Source organism: Lonchura striata, chromosome Z, assembly GCF_050655825.1.
Source record: "Lonchura striata isolate lonStrDom1 chromosome Z, ASM5065582v1, whole genome shotgun sequence".
Taxonomy (NCBI): domain Eukaryota; kingdom Metazoa; phylum Chordata; class Aves; order Passeriformes; family Estrildidae; genus Lonchura; species Lonchura striata.
Genome location: NC_140740.1, coordinates 69,989,167 through 70,007,454, shown reverse-complemented (window position 1 = coordinate 70,007,454; position 18,288 = coordinate 69,989,167). Strand labels below are relative to the sequence as shown.

General features: G+C 35.9%; 1 protein-coding gene across 10 annotated transcripts in view; it reads left to right on the top strand.

The window, feature by feature from the left end:
- The window catches only part of UHRF2 (ubiquitin like with PHD and ring finger domains 2), a 76,201-nt gene extending 59,395 nt beyond the window's left edge, over positions 1-16,806 (top strand). The window contains exons 10-16 of one of the 10 annotated variants that reach the window (XM_021531690.4): positions 7,391-7,497; positions 9,524-9,686; positions 10,222-10,359; positions 11,143-11,266; positions 13,146-13,306; positions 14,064-14,162; positions 15,656-16,806. In XM_021531690.4, the coding sequence (XP_021387365.1) occupies positions 7,391-7,497; positions 9,524-9,686; positions 10,222-10,359; positions 11,143-11,266; positions 13,146-13,306; positions 14,064-14,162; positions 15,656-15,802 (939 nt within the window). In that variant the 3' untranslated portion in view covers positions 15,803-16,806. Of the gene's footprint in view, positions 1-7,357; positions 7,498-9,523; positions 9,687-10,221; positions 10,360-11,142; positions 11,267-13,142; positions 13,307-13,889; positions 14,001-14,063; positions 14,163-15,655 lie in introns of all 10 variants that reach the window. The other 9 variants (XM_021531689.4, XM_085567388.1, XM_085567387.1 and 6 more) reach the window with 9 other exon arrangements.
- Positions 16,807-18,288: the final 1,482 nt, after the last annotated feature.

The following is an 18,288-nucleotide window of genomic DNA, read 5'->3' as shown; positions in this document are numbered from 1 at the left end:
GTTTCTTGGATCCTGCTAATGAGCACTTTCAGAACTTCTTAGCTTCCTCAGATTCTTTCTCAGAATCTAGTACTATGATCCCTGAACGTGCTGGGAAAAAATTCTACTTTGGTGTTAACATCTAAATAAAGCAACAAAAGCAGTTATGCTGCTAAACAGAAGAGTAACTGCTTTCAATTTTCATCTTGTGATGCTGTCCAACATTTATTTATTAAGAGATGTCAGTTTTCTTCAATTAAGTAATGTGTGCACAAGGTACATCCCTTCCTGCAGTTCCAGTCCATCAGGTGGAATATTGAATCATGGATCAGGTGAAGGATAATGCAGTAAGCAACTTGGTTTTTTAAAACACACATAGCTGTCAACCACAAGGAAAAGGGCACTGAAGTAAAAAAAAGCATATGAATGAAATAGCATCAGAATGTACTATATTCTTTGCCAACAGCATCTACCAGCTGCTGCTGCTGCTGCTGCAGAATATTGCCTCTGAAGGAATGTGTGTCTCTAATTGAACAAGTGGCATGAGGAGGTACTTGGTGTTTGGATATGGTGTCCTTAGTGTCTATCCCAGCCCAGGCTCTCAGACCCTAAGAACACTGTTTCACAGTAGTTGTATCTGCTGTACTGGGGTGCTGCAGACTCCTATTTTTATTCTTTTTGGTGATACTGATGTCCCCTTATTTCTGAGCTGGTAATTATTTAATTAAAAATATTTGGTAAATTTAATTGAATCCTTTGCATATCTTTTCAATTCACCTAAGTGATGTTGTGACTATGTGGTTTTGTAGACACCTAAGCACTGTCATAGCCTGAAAGACATAAATAAATCTGAAAAGGCATAGTAGAAGAGAAATGTTGCAGAAAATACCCTACAAACCTACATTAAAGTCAGATTTTTTCTTTTTTCTAAACTAATAATACAAGGGTGTTTTTTTTTGTCCCAGTTACATTACTGAGGTTAGTTTTTCTTCTCTTCTTTCATGTGCCAAGTTTGTCTTCCAATTACTTTTATTTTCCCTGTTTTTTTTAAAAAGGCTGAGATTAAACTCCTGTCAGAACATGCACAGAAAAATTGAGTCCTGTACTTATATGTATTCTAAGTACAGTATCTAATTAATTTGAGATGTGAAATTTGAGATTTATTTATTTGAAATAAAATATACACATAAAAATCTCTGCTCACATCTATTCATTTTATTGTATGAGTAACAAAAAAAAGAGGTGACTCTTAATTGAATTTCAGTGGTGCAACAAAGATGCTTGTATGTAAGCATATCTTTTATAAAATTGAGAAATAAATTTGGAGGAGTATTATACTTTTCATAAATTGTATGTACTATTTAGGCACACTGATAATGTGTGCCATCTTAATGCTCTTCCTATTGCTTTAAATCAACAAAACCACACTGGGGTAAAGTAATTACAAATCTACACTGCAGGAAACTGAGTTAATCGTCTAAGTTTCAGATCGTGACATTTTTATGCCATGCCTGTAGAAACTTATAATCCTAGACACCCAGAATTTACTCCAATTTTACTGAAGTTTGGATATTCTGGATGTATTGGAGTGCTCATTAATAACAAGTTTTATCAGTTCTGTCAGATCTACCCTCAACACTGAGAACAGGTACAGTCATAGCTTATAAAATGAGCATTGGGTGAATTTGTTTTGTACATGATGCTTTATCCTCATTTCTAATTGCATGCACAGAAATATTTGCACATTAATCTCTCTCCTGAAAAATGGATAACTTGGAATTCTAGTGACAAGTTACATGGCTTACCTTTAGTAAGCTTTTATTTTGAATATGTTAATGTTACTGATCTCTTTGATAGTATTGCTTTGATAATAACCATAATAGGAGCATTACCTGAAGAAATTGAGAAGTCTTTCAGTAATTTATACTCTAAGAATTATTTCAGAACAGATTAATAATTACACACTAGATACTGGACAATAGCACTAATTGTGCAGTCACAGTGTTCATGACCAACATATTCTGATTTGTCTGTTCATCAGATCAAGCAGCAGAAGAAGTTTAACTTTTGTGTTGAAAACTTGCCCTCTTATTTTGTGTCATTGTTTTTATGTATCAATTTGAAACTACTGTTTACTGTCAAAAGTCTCAAGATTCATGTTTCTGCTGGGTTGGGGTAGTGTCATAAAGATGGTAAATTAACTGTGTAGTGTGCTCTAGTTTAATCCAAACAACAATTGTTTCTTCTCTAAGTGTTATTTTGCATAGGATCATGTGGGAAATCTCTGAACTGAGATTCAGAATCTCTTGGAGAATAATACCTGGTCTGAGCAGTCGCATCTTCTTGTAAAAGATTCTGAAGCTTCAAAAGATAATGACTGTAAGGACTCAAAAGGGACCCCAGGCAATATACTCATTGTCTAGGTTTGTTGATATTTTATACCATTCACTGCCTGGAATGTAGCATTCACAAACCACTTAATGAAATTAATGTCTAATATGAAATGCACATATTTTAGATTTTAAATGTGTTGCTTTAACTAGAATTATAGTAGGCTAATTAAATTAGTCATACGGATTGCAGGATTTTTTTCCCTCAAAAAACAAATTAATTTTAGATCTCCAACTGATAGCCAAAGATAATCATAATTTTAAAATGCTATCTCTAAAAGTTGTTATATCTCCTAAATAAACTCCCTCTACAGGAAAATGTCTTTGACCTGAAATAGCTCTCTGTCTTTGGCAAACCTGGTTCCAAGTCAGAACAGATTTTTAGTGGAACAAAAGATAATGAATCCACAGTGGGTAGCCTGAATTGTTTATATATTAATGTTCAGTTTAAAAGCCTAGTAATCCACCATTTTTGGACAGTGGATGGAAAGGAGTAAGAAAAACCTCAGAAAATAATTCACATATAGTAGTTAACTAGAACTTTAATCTTTTAAAATGTTGCCCTATTTCAATCACCAGTTAGCCACCTTCTGCTGTTTCCTGCTTTGAAGCTTTCTTACTGTTCAGACATATACATTAGTGAACAGTAAAATGGTGAAATGTTTTCTTTGTGGTGGAATGTGCTGTGAAACTGCCAGGTTCTTACTGTCAGGGGCAATTGTGGGCAAGACTCAGCAAGAACAATTATGATGTATTCAGGCTCTGCACTTAATGCACAGAATTCTTATTGATTTACAAATGAAATTTGTACTTTAGCCCTTCCTTTTCAATTGGAACCTTTTACTGCAGCATTAAACCATGAAATTATAAAAAATAAATCACACAATGGGCAGATAGGCCAATTCTGTCAGCGCTTTATGGATATAGAGTTTAACGGAGATGAATGATGACATGATTCAGTTTCAGATATCCCTACTATTGGGGAAAGAAAATGCTTTCAAATGTAATTGCTTGATAGTTAATAATTTTCTTGGATTTAAAAAGTTCATTTAAAAAGGCTTAGTACTCTTTTCTTTTATTTTATCATATAATCAAACTCACCTTTTTTCATTACATTTTACTGAGGTCAAACTGATAAGGGATTGATGAATCTATGACATTTGGGAATTTCTTGTATCAAGAAAGCAAATAAACTTTTTTTTTTGGTTCAAACTGAAGGTTGAAACTCATCTAGAAAATCTGATTGTGTTTGTAATAGCCGCTTACTGATAAATACAAATTTTGCATTATCTGTTGAAACCAAGCATTGAAGTCTGAGCAGAAAACGGATATGTTAATGGAGAGAGAAAATAACTGAGAGCTCTCTTGAGATAGTTGATAGTCTAGTATCTAGTATTAACTACTTGAAGTGGTTAATGTCCCTGTCAGCTGGTTCATAAAAGTAATCCATAGAAATAATGGGGTCAAATGATTCAATGGAATTCAGAATCTTACTTTCTTCATTCTATATTATTTCTCTGTTAGACTTACAACAACATTGAATAGTGGAGTATGACTGCTTGTACTGGCTGTCTGAGGCTGACTGGCTTTTGTAGTACAAGAGCTCCAGGATTGTCTTCCACTCATGTGCCTCAGTATGAGATGTTGGGTCAGTGCTACTGTGGCTGAACTTTATTTGCTCTATAATGTGATCAAACTTTACAAACAGGACAGTTAAGAAATAACTTTATGGACACAACATAAGAAAAAGGGACATTCAGAAGTTATTAAGAGAAGACAGAGTAACAAAGTACTTACTAGCTGTTGAAAGACAGTTTTGATGCAAGGAAATGGAGTTAAGCTGTGGACAGCAGAAGTGGCAGAATTATGTATTTTAAGGTAAGAAAATGGGGAGAATGTAGGAAGAAGGGAAGGGAAAAGATAAGACTGTTTTGATGGTCTTTTTTTCAGCTGTTTTGTTTCTTCAAGAACATACAGACATCAATAACTCCTTTTGCCATATGTTTTCTTTAACTGTTGAATCATTGTTTTTAGTTCTGCTTTCTGATCCTCTTCAGACAAAAATAGTTTTACCAATCTCATAGTGGCTCTCATTTAAAAGTTGTTGTAGGTGGCTGGGAGATCCTGTATTATAAATAGATAGACCTCAAAGCTGTTGAGAAATTGTTTTGATGAGTCATTACTCTCTAATAGTCCCAAATAATAAGCTGTGAATATCCCCATTATCCTGCACTTTAAAAGTAAAACACCATAAGTTCAATGAAAGTAGCTGCTGTAGGTGTCCCAGTATGTCTCTGGAGTACCAGTGCCCCTATTTCACTCCTGCTTGTCATAGGCACTTTCATATGCACATTTATTCTATGCTTTAGACACTGGGCCTGTGCATCACTTATTTTTGCCATTTTTGATTTTCATTCTCTACAAGCACTTTTGAGTTCTTCTGAGCTGTCTCCCTTTCCTGTTTGATAGTTGCTATTATATCAGAGCTTCAAATGTTCTCCAATTTCTCTTCATCCAGCCCAGATCAACAGGCTCTGACATTTTCCTTCTATTCTAGAAACTGTCTTTGTTCCCTGAAATCCTTTTTTGGTTTCTTTCCTAATATATCTGATATGAAAAAAAGGAGTATAGTTTATCTAGTTATAAGCAGCGGTGAGTCTTCCTTATATTGAAGGATGTTGAAAGATCCTAGTAACTTGACCTGTAACATTTATACTACGTAATTGTTCCTTTTATCCTCCATTTTCCTTCCTCTGGATTTCCAGTAATTCATTTATGCACAGAGCACTTTGATAATTAAGGAGAAGCAAATGTAATCCATGAAGTGTGGGTTATGCTCAGGAGGTGAGCATGTATGCATAGACCTTCTATCCATAGTATCTCTTCAAGCACAATGTTTTCAGTTAGACTACCTGGTGTTTAGACTATCACCAGAGAACCACCTAGTTTTTGTTTGAAGATGCTGGAAATTTGTTGGGTTTACATTTAAGCCATTTACATTTAACCCATTTTCCCTGGAAGTGTGCAAGTAGGAATAGTGTTACATTTCTGTATTGTCTCTTGAAGTTTTTTGGGCTTAAGTCTATAGCAATTTGTCCTTGATTTATGTTTTTTTGTTATGACAAAAAATAAGCCTACTCCATACTTTTTTCTCATGAAGATTTGTCAACAACCTGGTAGCTGACGAACAGGAGTTTGTCAAGAACATGTCCTGTCTTATAAATAATTTCCCCCATCTTGCTTTCATAGGAAGTGTTTCTGTCTTTCATATGTTTTTTTCACATTCTTATATATATGTTATATCAATATTTATCTCAAATTTATCTTTTAAGAAGAGGGAGAAGAAATCACCTGGTTTCAGTTTAGTTCTGCTTGTATATCAAAAACTGCCTTAACGGTCTTCCCCACGCTGCCACATCATGAAGATGTTAATGTTTCTTTCGTTGTTACAAAACCCTGGCCATGCTGGATTTGTGACATTCCAAGATATGTTTTCACATTTTTCTGAACTTGTCACAGGCTTATTCATAGTAAAAATGCAATTTGCTCGAATGATTGTGACGCATTAAGCAAATCCATCCTTGTTTATATTACCATCAGGATCATCCTTGTGTGATCTATGCATTGTTGTTTGCCTTGACAATCACAGAATTAATTAATTAATTCTAATCCTATGATATTTTATACAATTTATTTTACATCCTTTCTTAGTAAATGGTTCTTGTCTGGTTGTTCTTCTAAAGTTGTTTCATATACTGGCCTTAATAGAATTACATTCTGTTTCTGTTGGTTTTTAGAGATTTATTTAGTAGACTAAGTAGCTTTAAGAAAGCATATACCAGAATTTATACATGTCTTTGCTAGGTTTTGAGTATACTTTTTAACTTCATAGCACTTGTATTTTATTATGTACAGATAATTACAGCTGAATTTCTGCTAGGTTTTCCCTACACAAAATAAAATGAACCTAATTTCTATAGTTTATTTATGGCCTTGTTCAACCAGTGTTTCTTTTTCTAACCTTCTCTTTTTCTGCTGTTGTCAGTCATGAAATATGTGTAACAGTCTTGCACTGGATCCTAAATAATGTCAGACTTTTAATAGTGGTAAGAAATTGACTGAATTTTATTACTGCATAGATGTTCAGAATTTTGCTATAAAAATTCATTTGAACATTATTTTTGTATTAAATTGCAATATGCTTTATACCAAATATGCATCTCCAAAAAATAGCTTATTAACTCTATATGTAGTCTGTATATTTTTGTATTTCTGGAAATACAGTAATATCCCAGGAGTAATATGAAATCCTGTGACAAACTTTGTACAGAAAACAGAAATACAGGCTTTTCTTGAGAGTATTTTGATTTTAACAGTTTTCACAGTTCATGGTAAAAGATTTTATCAGTCTTCCTTCAATTTAATGAGAATTCTACATTGCAACTATCGTATAGAATTATTTTAGCTTACAAAATATGAATCTAAATAATTTTAAACTCTTACTGAAACAGAAGAGCTGGGATTGCTATTTTATTAAAGCACCTGCTTTGTACAGGAGGCAGCACTCTATGTACTTACTAGCACTGAGTTCCTTGCACAAGCTAAAGTTACTGATGTGATCCATCCAAGGTAATTATTCTGTATTTTACAAACATGATACTCTTATAAACACAATGAAAGCTCAAAAGAAAGTAGCTGCTTGCTAGAATATGTTCCTCCAATTTTTATTTTTTTTTCTCAAAATAGCTTTATAAAAAATGCTGATGTGGCATTTTTTAACTCAGGCATTTTTTTAGTCAGATTTTTTTGTTGAAGGGATTACGTCTAGACCAGTAGTTTTGTGCTGGTGCAGCTGTTGTAGGATGGTGATAATGAAATTGAAAACATGTCTTTCATGCCCTGGATTACAGTTTTTCTCTGAGTAAATAGAACAAATGAAGTTGCTTCTTTTTTTTTTTTTTTCTTTTAATTGAGTTACTTTACTTTAGAGCGTTAAACCAAAGGATAATCTTCTTGCACAGGATCGAGGAGATGAGTTCACTTACACTGGGAGTGGAGGTAGAGATCTTTCTGGCAATAAAAGAATTGGAGAACATTCATTTGATCAGACATTAACACACATGAATAGGTAAGTTTTGAAAATAAAATTTAAAGGTATTCCAATACAAAGAGTTGGGTTGTAGTGCTTTAATTTAAAACTAACAATTTGCTGTATTTTTTCTCTTCCGTACATGCTGTGTTCATAAACAGCAAAGCCTGTTGCTTTTAAGAGATGTTTTATCAAGCCTTATGATTTGTTGCTTTAAAGGAACACTCAACTAAGTGAAATACATTGTTGTATTGTTGCTGCAGCTTGTGTTCATGCCTCTGGTTGAAATTGTTCTGCAGTCACACTGAGAGGGCTCTGTTTTAATTAAACGAGAAGTTTGTCAAAACTCTTGAGCAGAAGTTTTCTAATTCTGGGTGTTTCTTTTCTTAAGTTTCTTCTCTAGTGAAAGAAACCTAACTTCTCTTCTTCTCTGTTATAAATTTAAGGAGGAGGAAAGCATGCTCCTTTCCCCATGATAAAAGAAATATTTTCTATTTTGCTAGCCCTTTCTTTCATCATATTTTTCTGTGAAAAGCAAGGAAATAGGCTGCAGCTTTATCAAAACAGGTACTTGAAAGAGAACATGTATCCAGAGGAAGAATTAGACATCTGCCTGAAGTGTTTTTCCATCCTCCAAAAGCTGGCCTGAACAAAGAGTACTCCCTCCTAATCTGTTACACAAATGACCTCTGAACACCTGTGAGATGCTGAGAGTCACTGAGAACTTTCTGCACTTAGATGTGTTCTGCTGCTCTCAGGCAGGCTGGAGAGGGATTTTTTCCAAGCTGTCTAGAGGAGAAAGAGGAAAAGCCTGACTTGGCTGCTGTGAAAGGGAGGGGGATGGGACATGTCCCTTTCTTAATGTCTGTCCTTAATCTTGTCTCTTTTCACACAGGATGTGAAAATGAACAAGGTTAAAGAGGGAAGAAAAATGGAAGTAGGTTTAAGCAATAGCTTTACAAGCATATTTAGTGACTAGAATGAAGTTGTTTTGGGATACAGAATTAAAGCTGGACCCCTTAATGTCAGCGTTTCTCTCCTCTTAGCAAATGAGAAATCCACAGGAAAAACTACTTAGCAGTGAAGGCACTAGTGCACATGGAGTAAAACAATGTGCTGCTCTCATTTACTGAGCTTGATACAAGTTTTCAAGTACTTCAGTATAGAAGATTATGGTGATTGTATGTAGTTGAATCTGTATTGGTTTAGCTTGTCCAGATAATTTTACAAGTTTTGTTTTTATATGGGAAAAAAATTTAATGTTGACATAGTTTGCCTGTCTCTTACTGTTCTCTACAATGTGGGTTCTACACTTGTATCATGTCTGTTTATAACCCATATTATTTCTTCTGTTTTGAGATGCGTCGTTTGTGTTGTGGCAAATTCTGAAGGGCTTTCAATCTCATCATGTCAGGCTGTGGTAGTAGAAATACTGTTTCTTGTAGCAGCTTGGTCATACTCCCTTGCTCTAGGTTTCTGGAGGAGATTCTCTATGGGTAAATTGAAGCTTTCAGTTAAAGCTAATTAAAGCTTTAATTAGCTATTATGATTCTTAGTTCTTCTTTGAGGTATTTTATGTGTCCTGTGAGAGAGTTATTGTATTTAGAATTTTTTGAATGGTTATTATGAACTTTTTTCTCTATGTGGTTTTCATCATATTCATTACTTTTGTGTACACCGTTAAAAAGCCTTAAAGTCTATTGATGGGGTATAGCAGCACAGAAGGTTTGCCTTTTATTAAAATTTTAATTTATTCAATTCTATTTAAGAAGGGATTAATTTTAAAAATGAAGAATATTAAGTCTAAAAGGATTGGTTTGTTTTCTAGCAATTTCACATGAGTTTTCATCTGGAACCTAGACAACATATTTAGTGTTCCCATCTTTTTTTTTTACCATGCCTTGTAGTGTGGATCTCATTTTTTCCATCAATTCTGCTAAAAAACATACTGAAAGGTCTATGCTGCTTGATAAAACAAAATTAGTCAATGACTTAATTATGTTAACTCTCAAAACTCTGTTTGGTGAAGCAATCTAGCTTATGAAGAATTGAAATGTCTTTCTAGGGCATTGGCCCTTAACTGTGATGCCCCACTGGATGATAAAAATGGAGCTGAGTCAAAGAATTGGAGAGCTGGCAAACCAGTTAGAGTAGTGCGCAGTTCAAAAGGACGGCGGATCAGCAAATATGCCCCAGAGGAAGGCAACAGATATGATGGCATTTACAAGGTATTCTGATCTCTACAATATGAAATTTCTCTTAATCTGTTTTTAAAAGCCTATGTGTTAGTCTGCAAATTCTTCATTTTTACGTGAAAGAAATAGTTCCTTTTTTCTTTACTATAGCTTTTCAGCTTTAGTTTGTTCTGCAAAGTTAACCAAAATGAAATTATTCAGAGCAGTGATTATAGAACATAATCTGTAATAGGATATATAAGATTGAATATGTAAGTTGCTTTGCATCTGCTTATTGAGTTCAATTCATCCCTGAAATTGGATTATTTCATTATTTCTTCAGTCCTTCCATCTGTATCCTAGTCTTTTGTTTGCTTAAAGACTTCTTTGTTTCTGAAACAAAGGAATATGCCTTTTAAGACCACTGTACTTATAACACAGAAATTTCCCAGCTAAGGGAAAAATTTCTGTATATAATAATAATGTATAAATCAGTCTTGTCATTTCTTCTTGAATAATTAAATTATGACAATATGCATGTGCTTGACTTGTGATAAAATAATGGCAATAATTTTGTATTGTTCTTCAGGTGGTGAAATACTGGCCAGAAATTGGAAAATGTGGATTTTTAGTTTGGCGCTATCTTCTGAGGAGAGATGATGTTGAACCTGCACCTTGGACTTCAGAAGGAATGGAGCGGTCAAAAAAGCTTGGTCTAAGCGTACAGGTTGGCATCAGGACTCAGTTAGTTTTTATTCTTAGTTCTAATAAACAAAATCCTGAGAAAGAAATCAGTTAAATTAAAGCTCCCTTTTTTCCTTGTACTTCACTATGGCAGCTTTTGATACTAAAAACCAGAACAGATTATAAGCAAATAGAAAGAATCCTGTAATAGTGACACAGCCAATGAAACTGCAAATGAAGCTTTCTGCCCTAGCAGTAAATTTGTCTATGTGGATTGGAAAATCAGAATTGTTGTCCAGTTTTGTGATTCTTAGGCTGGAACAAATTTTTCTACAGGTGACTAGAGTCTGTCTGAGAAACCAAAAAAATGGTGCATTTTTATGTATTTTTCTCCTCATGTGATTGAGTAGTTTCTATAAATAGTGTATTTTAGGCATAGATGTAAGCTGATACATGAAAATTTTAGCATTGCAGAATCCATGAAAGATGGAAAGAAGGAGAGAATTATTATCTATTCTTGGCAATGCAATGATACAATGCATTTTACAGCTTACCGTCATCTCCCCAGTTTATATAGTTTATAAACACACAAATATAACAAACAGCCAGTTTAATACAACTCAGTGTGTATTAAGTTCTTTGACTTAACTGTGCTTTCTTAATGATAGGTACTAATTTAAATGTTTTCTCTATCATACAGGATTTTAAAATTATTTTACTATGTAGACATAGGATCTAAAGTCTTTCAGAAGCTATTCCTTTTGGTATTTGGTTATTCCTGTAAAACAAGTGATTCTTGTTTTAAATCTGTGCTTTTTGATTTTAGTATCCAGAAGGTTATTTGGAAGCAATGGCTAGTAAGGAGAAGAAAGATAAGGTTAAAAAGCAGACTGTGAAACAGGAGCCAACCAGTCAAAGTAATGGAAACCAGAAAAGGACAATTGATGATGGTATTTATTTTTTACTTTTTCAGCATTCGTCATTAAAGTCTGTCATGTTACAATTGCCATGAACTAAGCCATGAAATCTTTGTAGAAGTGTGAAGCTGTTTGTGGTGGTTTTATATTGGAGGTAGTCATATAACCGACTCTCTAAGAGAAGCTGCTAGCAGTTTTCTTCATGTCTGACAAAAATACCAATCAGTAAATAGCTTTGAAAATTAACCATCTGTTGCACCACTAAGAAAACTGTACACGTCTCTGTGAAGACACAGGCTATAACAAGACAAAAAATCCCGTGAGGGTGTCTGTCCCTTCCGGCCGGCAAACAATTTACACGGCTGTCCCGGCCCTTGTCTCGGCCGGGCTGCGCCTCCTGACTAAACCCTGGCCCAGTCCGCTGGGCCCCGGGAGCGGCTCCGGGCAGGGCTGGCCCAGCCCAGATTCTGCCACCATTCAAGTCCCTCCACAGCCACCAGGCAGGGGACGGGGAAGCCATCGGCCCCGTGGTGTGCTGCTGCTGAGCTCTAGCCTGGCTGCTGACATCCTACCGCTCCCCGCCCAAGTACGGCTGCCAAAGAAATCCTCTACTACAAACAGCTCCACCACCACCCAGCAGAAATCACATAACCACATCTGCAGGCCCTGGGCAAGATATCAATTGGTTTTATTATGGAAATAAAACCTACAAATATTAATTCTCTCTCTCGACTGAAAGAAAAGGAAGATAACAGAGAGAACAATATAAAACATGAAAGTCAGTAAAAAGAAGTCAAGTCCCAGATGGGAGGGATTTAAAGAGATGCCTTAATCCTAGGCTGAAATGCTCTTGTAAAGCTATGAAAAAGATATAATTGATACATCATACCCTTTTTTCCCTATAATCCATTAAAAAATATGAGGAGATGAATCGTTCAAATTGTAGATGTCGAACAAAAGCCTTCATGCTAAAGTAAGCAGATGTTAGCTGTAGTCCTATGAGAAGTTTGAGCAAAAAGAGTGATAACAACCCTATGCTCCCAGGGAGAGAAGAAGACCTCTGCTCCCAGAAAGGAAGATAATGAAAATCTTTGCTCTTAAACAACTTGTCTTTAAAATTATACCCCATAAATTAACATGGCCCATAAATGCAGTTTTGGGAAAAGCTGTAAAAATGCGAGGGACTTTACAATTACAGATTTTCCAGGCAACTGCTATTCGTAAAAATTAAAAGCCACAAGACAACTGTTTTCTTATAAAGAAGTCTTTATAAATTAACAAGAAGAGCTCCTCTCCCTAAGTAAACTAAAAAAGACTATTCATAGAAGTAATAAACTGACTGAATTATTTCTGTACATTTGAGTAAGAAAAAAAGAAAAAAATGTTGTAGGGAGAGAAGAAGTGTTCTAAAGGTTTTATTCTAATTCTTATTATTCTTTCTTTCAGTTACTGATAATAAATTTTTCTTTATACCCTTTTCAAGTTTTGAGCCTACTTTGCCTTCCTCCTAATCCTGTCTCACAGCAAGAAATAAATAAGTATATTCTAGTGGGTGCAGTGGTGTTTGGCCTACACTAAACCCACCACACTGTTTGGAATACTAATGTAAATTCATAAGCACATGCTCTTTAATTATGTGGTAGTGTAATCGCGTCTTAATCCTTTTTACTGCTCCTACTGTGTTTTTTTCTCCCAAGGTCTGCAAAAAAATGAAAATTTTTCTGTGCAACTGTGTGCTGCAATCCAAAACAATGATAGACAGTATGAGTTGGAATAGGAATTTGCTTGCTGCATTCCATGCATGTAATCCATATTAATCCATGTTTCCTTCTAGAAATAGTTTTGTCTTTCTCTTCTATTAGTTCAGACTAACACTGCTGTTACTGGGTCTGATGGTCACCATCTTAAGCAGGTACAGAGGAGCCTACAAATACACCCAAAGCTATGAGGATGGGAGATGGAGGGAAAGGAGAAGCTTTCCAGCTGACCCAAGAGCAGCAATGGCTGATCAGAGAAGACTGCATGAACCAGAAGCTGTGGGATGAAGTACTTGTTTCTCTTAAGGAAGGACCAGTATGTTTGTTGCATGTGTAATTTTTATTCTTCGCATTTTCTTTATATTATTAGGAGAAATTTTGAAACCTTCTTAAAACCTCTATTATTTGTTGAACTTTTGCTAAATATAGACTGGCTAACATTGGTTTTATTTGTAAGACTTGTATTCCAGAAAATGTCTAGCATGTGCAATTTGCTCTTGGGAGATGGGTTAATGCCTCCACAACAGAGACCTCTTCTTGCTCAAAAACCATCCTGTAGTTAAAAGTGCATTTTCATTTATTTTCATTTTTGAAGAGAGCATGTTTTCTTTGATATTATAAATGTATTTTTATGCTATGCTAATGTCAGAAATCAGACATGAAGAAAGGTTTGGTTTTAGTCACTAGGTTTTGTTTAGACAGAAAATAATTTTATGACAGGTTCCCCAGAAACATATTGCCCCATCCCTCAAAGTGTTCAAGGCCAGGCTGGATGGGGCCATGAGCAACCTGGTTTAGTGGAAGATTCCCTGCCCTTGGCATGGGGGTTGAAATAGGTGTTGTTTAAGGTCCTTTCCAACACAAACCATTCTCTGATTATATGATTCTGCAATTTGTAGAAGAGCAGGGAAACAAAGCCATTAAAGACCTGCTTCCTGATTACTTCTAGAAAGCTGTGCTCAGAGATATGACGGACTTAAGAACTTCTGGAAGTACCTCATCTTTATGTAGTAAGTGGCATTTATGAGAACTGTAATAGAGTTTGTCTCTTTTATTCCTGTGCCCTACATTAGAATTTTCTGAAGAAACTGGAACAATCCTTTATGTGTGTCTGCTGCCAGGAGTTGGTTTACCAGCCAGTGACAACAGAGTGCCTCCACAACGTCTGTAAAGTAAGAATGAACTGCCTTGCTCTGGGCTGTTTTTTTGGCTCTGAGACACCAGTCACCAAAGCCATAAGCATTTTAAAAAGACAATAATAATTGCTTAACATTCTGAGCAAAAACAGGCAACAAGTTTCCATTCAGTGTTTGATGTGTAAACCCCTTAATTTTGTGTAATAAAGAGTGGAAGTATGTTCCCTATAGTTTCTGATAGACGTAACAAGTGACTTTTACCATTACTGTCCTGCCTTTGTAGTCAGTGGAGCTGTGCTAGGAATTGGTTAGGTCCACAGGTTAGATTTTAGCACAATATCAATGATTTAATTTTATACAGTTAAGACATAAAACCGGATTTTATAATAAAAGTTATGAAAAGGTGGAGGATAAATACCCTAGAAAGTTACTTGGGCTCATTCAGAGAAAGTTATGTTATTCTGTTAATCTTGTCATTATTCATGTTTGGTAGGAGACCATGAATGTGAGTACATTACTTATGTGTCTCAAAATTATTGATCAGTTGGAGATAATCTAAGAAGCATGGAATCAAATCTAGACTAGAGTTAATTTTGTAGCACTGGTGTGTACAGAATCCTGCACTGAATTGTGCATATTTGAATGGTGCCTGCCATACCTAGTATTTCTGCCCGAGGCCCTAAAAGGACTCAAACTATTATCATCCTAGTACAGTATTTGGAAATGCAAGGTTGCTGTTTAACAAGATACCACTCCTGTAAAAATCAGGGTGTTGTTATATGTGGCCTACACACATAGAAAAATTATGTATCTTTGAAAAACAGAAGAAATATTGTGGAGTTAAAATTTAGAATTGTAGAAATTAGAAAACCATGAAAAAAAGAAAGAGAGATGAATGGCAACAAATCCAGAAATCACAGTATTTGAAGATATCAATGCATAGTTGAGAATACAATATAACATCCAGTTAAAGTTGTAAGGAAGTTTGATATTAAGCTGCTGTTGCTGTTTAGCCAGAAGATCTGCCCTGCCCTAAAAAATGTTAGATGCTCATCAGTCTGCAGTAACATAGTAAGGATAACAGCACAGATGCTAATGTGTTACAGATTGTATTATCCTATCTATGAGGCTAAACTGGGTGTATTCTGAGGAGTTAGATGGATGCCACATAAACAGTATACATGGTATATTCATCTTCCCCTTGATATGAAGGTCTGGAAAAGTATAGCAATGTGTGAAGCTATAGGGAAGCTAAGGATTGGCTGTGACTTACGGGAAGGCATTAGTAGAAATGAAGGGGAAATCTCACTAGTGATTTAATTCCTCCCAAGCACAAAGAAGAGTTCCTTGGCTAGGACATGTTAGTCGTGGGTGGAATCAGGCACCAGAGGGCTTGGCAGACTTCTTTTTTTCTGGTAGTACAGCAGATTGTGCCTTTGATTTACAGTGATTCCTTACTTTTTGCTGGTTCAGCTGTCGGTCCAGAAGAAAGTTGTCACAATTTACTTCTCTGTGTTTGTATGTCCCAGAGCTGTTTACAGCGCTCCTTCAGAGCCGAGGTGTTCACGTGCCCTGCCTGCCGCTATGACCTGGGGAAGGGCTACACCATGGCTCCCAACAAGATCCTGCAGACACTACTGGACCAGTTCTTTCCGGGTTACAGTAAAGGACGATGATGTGCTCAGACCCTTCCGTACTTCTCCCAGTGACTTTATAGAGAGTAAAGGGGAATAAACATCGGAAATTCAGCAGTGGACCAGCCAGCTTGATGGGACTCAATATATTGTCACTTTTTGAAGCACCTAACCCTCTTCCCCTCATAGCCATGTCTTGGTGTTGTGAGAACTCTAATTCTCAGCTGTCTTTTAACATCAACGGTAGTTTTGGCCAGTTAACTAATAGTTTTTAAAGAAGGAAAAAAGAAAAAAGAAAAGCCTCAGCTCTTACTGGCCTAGCTGATGCCTAATTTATGATTTGTTTTTTTGTAACTACCTCAGGACAGAGGAAAGTAAATTGTGTCAAACAATGAAACAATGTTGGGGATAAAAAATAATTATGTTTTAGCTACACACTGCCTCCTGAATATTAGTTGTGCCTGGTCCATGTGGTTTGATTTACAAAAAAAAAACCCAATAATGAAACCCAAACCAAAAGAAAAACCCACAAAAAAAAAAAACCAGGAAAAAAAAATAGATTCAGCACTTAAGCCATTTGGATTAAACAGCAAATTCTGTGGTGTGCATAATCCCTTTTTTGTCTTTTTCTTCTATTATGCTGTATTTTTTTGCAAGAACAGGCTGATTTTTAGTCTATTTTTGTGAGCTTCATTGTGCTTTTCTTGTATCTTATGCAAGTTGACTACTAATGACTAATGAGAACAATATGAATGCATTGTTGCTGCATTAGTGTAAAGTGATCTGTGTTTTTTGCACTTAAAGAGGGTATTCAAGACACTCTAGTTGTGTAAAAAATAGTTCATATTAAAAAAGCCACTTCTGTATTAGTTAAACTGTATGCTTTTAGTAGGTCTTGTATTGGTGGCAATACATCTACACAGCATTAAAGGCAGTGCTAGCTTGGAGAGGATTCAAATCGCTTCATATTGTGATTGAAATTTTATATACAATATATTCCCCCCCCCACAAAATATACCTTATTAAATATTTTATGATTCAGAAAATTTGCCAATTTTGTTTTTACTATTATCCACTTAATTAAGTAATGAGATTTTTACAGAATTTATTTTTCAGGTTACTAAATGCTTTCCTTAGGTGGCCCTGTTTTTCCGGTGTGAGGCTTTATATTCCTTAACTCATTTCTCAATGAAAAGAACACTTAATTTTAAAAAAGGCCAAACAATTCCAAACCAAGATCCAGTGGTGACATTGATACCCATGGCCTTGTTTACAGCCTGTGGCAGTGCTCTGTCCATGTCCCAGAGTGGGAGGGAACCCTGCCTGTCACTCAGGGCTGTCAGCCCAGCTGGGAGCTGTGGGATTCCTGCACAGTGCTTGGTCAGGTGGATGAGCCAGATTCCCTCTGTAGGCACTGAGGTTACAGTGACAGCCTGTGCCCCACAGTGCTACAGGTGTTTGGTCTCCAGTGTTTGCTGGAGAGAACTGTGTGATTTCACTTTGGTAACAGCTATTGCATCTCATGAGTGGTAGCTCATAAAACTTGTGCCCTTCAACCCTTTAGTTGAGTACTGTAAAATATTTTAATGCCTTGTTTTCCATTGGATAGATTTTACCAATTAATTCACAAGCTAAATTTTGTCAGTTTGATATCAACAGTGGGAAGGTGGGAAGGTATCTGCTTTATACAAAAATTTTTAATATATTTTTTCAGTGACATAAACAACATAAAACTGCTTTTAGCATAAAAGTAGCTTGTCAAGACTGGGGAATTAGACTGGCAACAGAGAAAGACTCTCCTTTCCTCACATTATAAGTCTGCAGTGGCTTTTCATGATATTTTATATCCTTTGTACTATATCAATAGCTACTGAAAGACACCCTTTTCAATAGAATAGTGAAAAAAATCTGATTTTCTTCACTATGTATTAAAGTGATTTAACATGTAGGTGCAGCTTTTCACATCAAAACTGGTATCTGGCCTGACTTTTCTTTAATGAAAGCCATTCCTATCTCCTATCATCTGCAGTCTCTTTGTGTAAAGCCCTCCACTGGAGTCATAAGGTAGGTAATGAAAAAGTTGCAGTCCCAAAACTTTCACTGTGAAAGACACAAAATTTACAGTACTTAAAGTATTGCTGTGAACACCAGCCTCATTTGTGTCACTTCAGAGTTCCCAGGCTGAGTATGCCTGTAGATTTTCAAGAAGTTGAAGTAGTGGGTTGTTCTAAGGTGCAGAACTGTGTGGTTCTTTTCTGTGGTCTTAGTGTTGCTAAGTGCCTGTTTCCAAATTCACCAAAACTGTGCTTTGAGTGGCTGAATGACTTGGTTCCTTCAGGGGTGCTCACGTGTATCAAACAAACAGCTCTGCATGGACCTGGGCAGGTTCTTTTCAAATGTGCTTGTAGTACAGAGATCTGACTGTGTAACTAGTGAGAGGATTAGTTTGATGCAAATTTGATTTGGAACATGCTGGAAAAGGCCCCTGTTTAAGGTGTGAGCTTTGGTTACTGAGTGATTGTGGCACT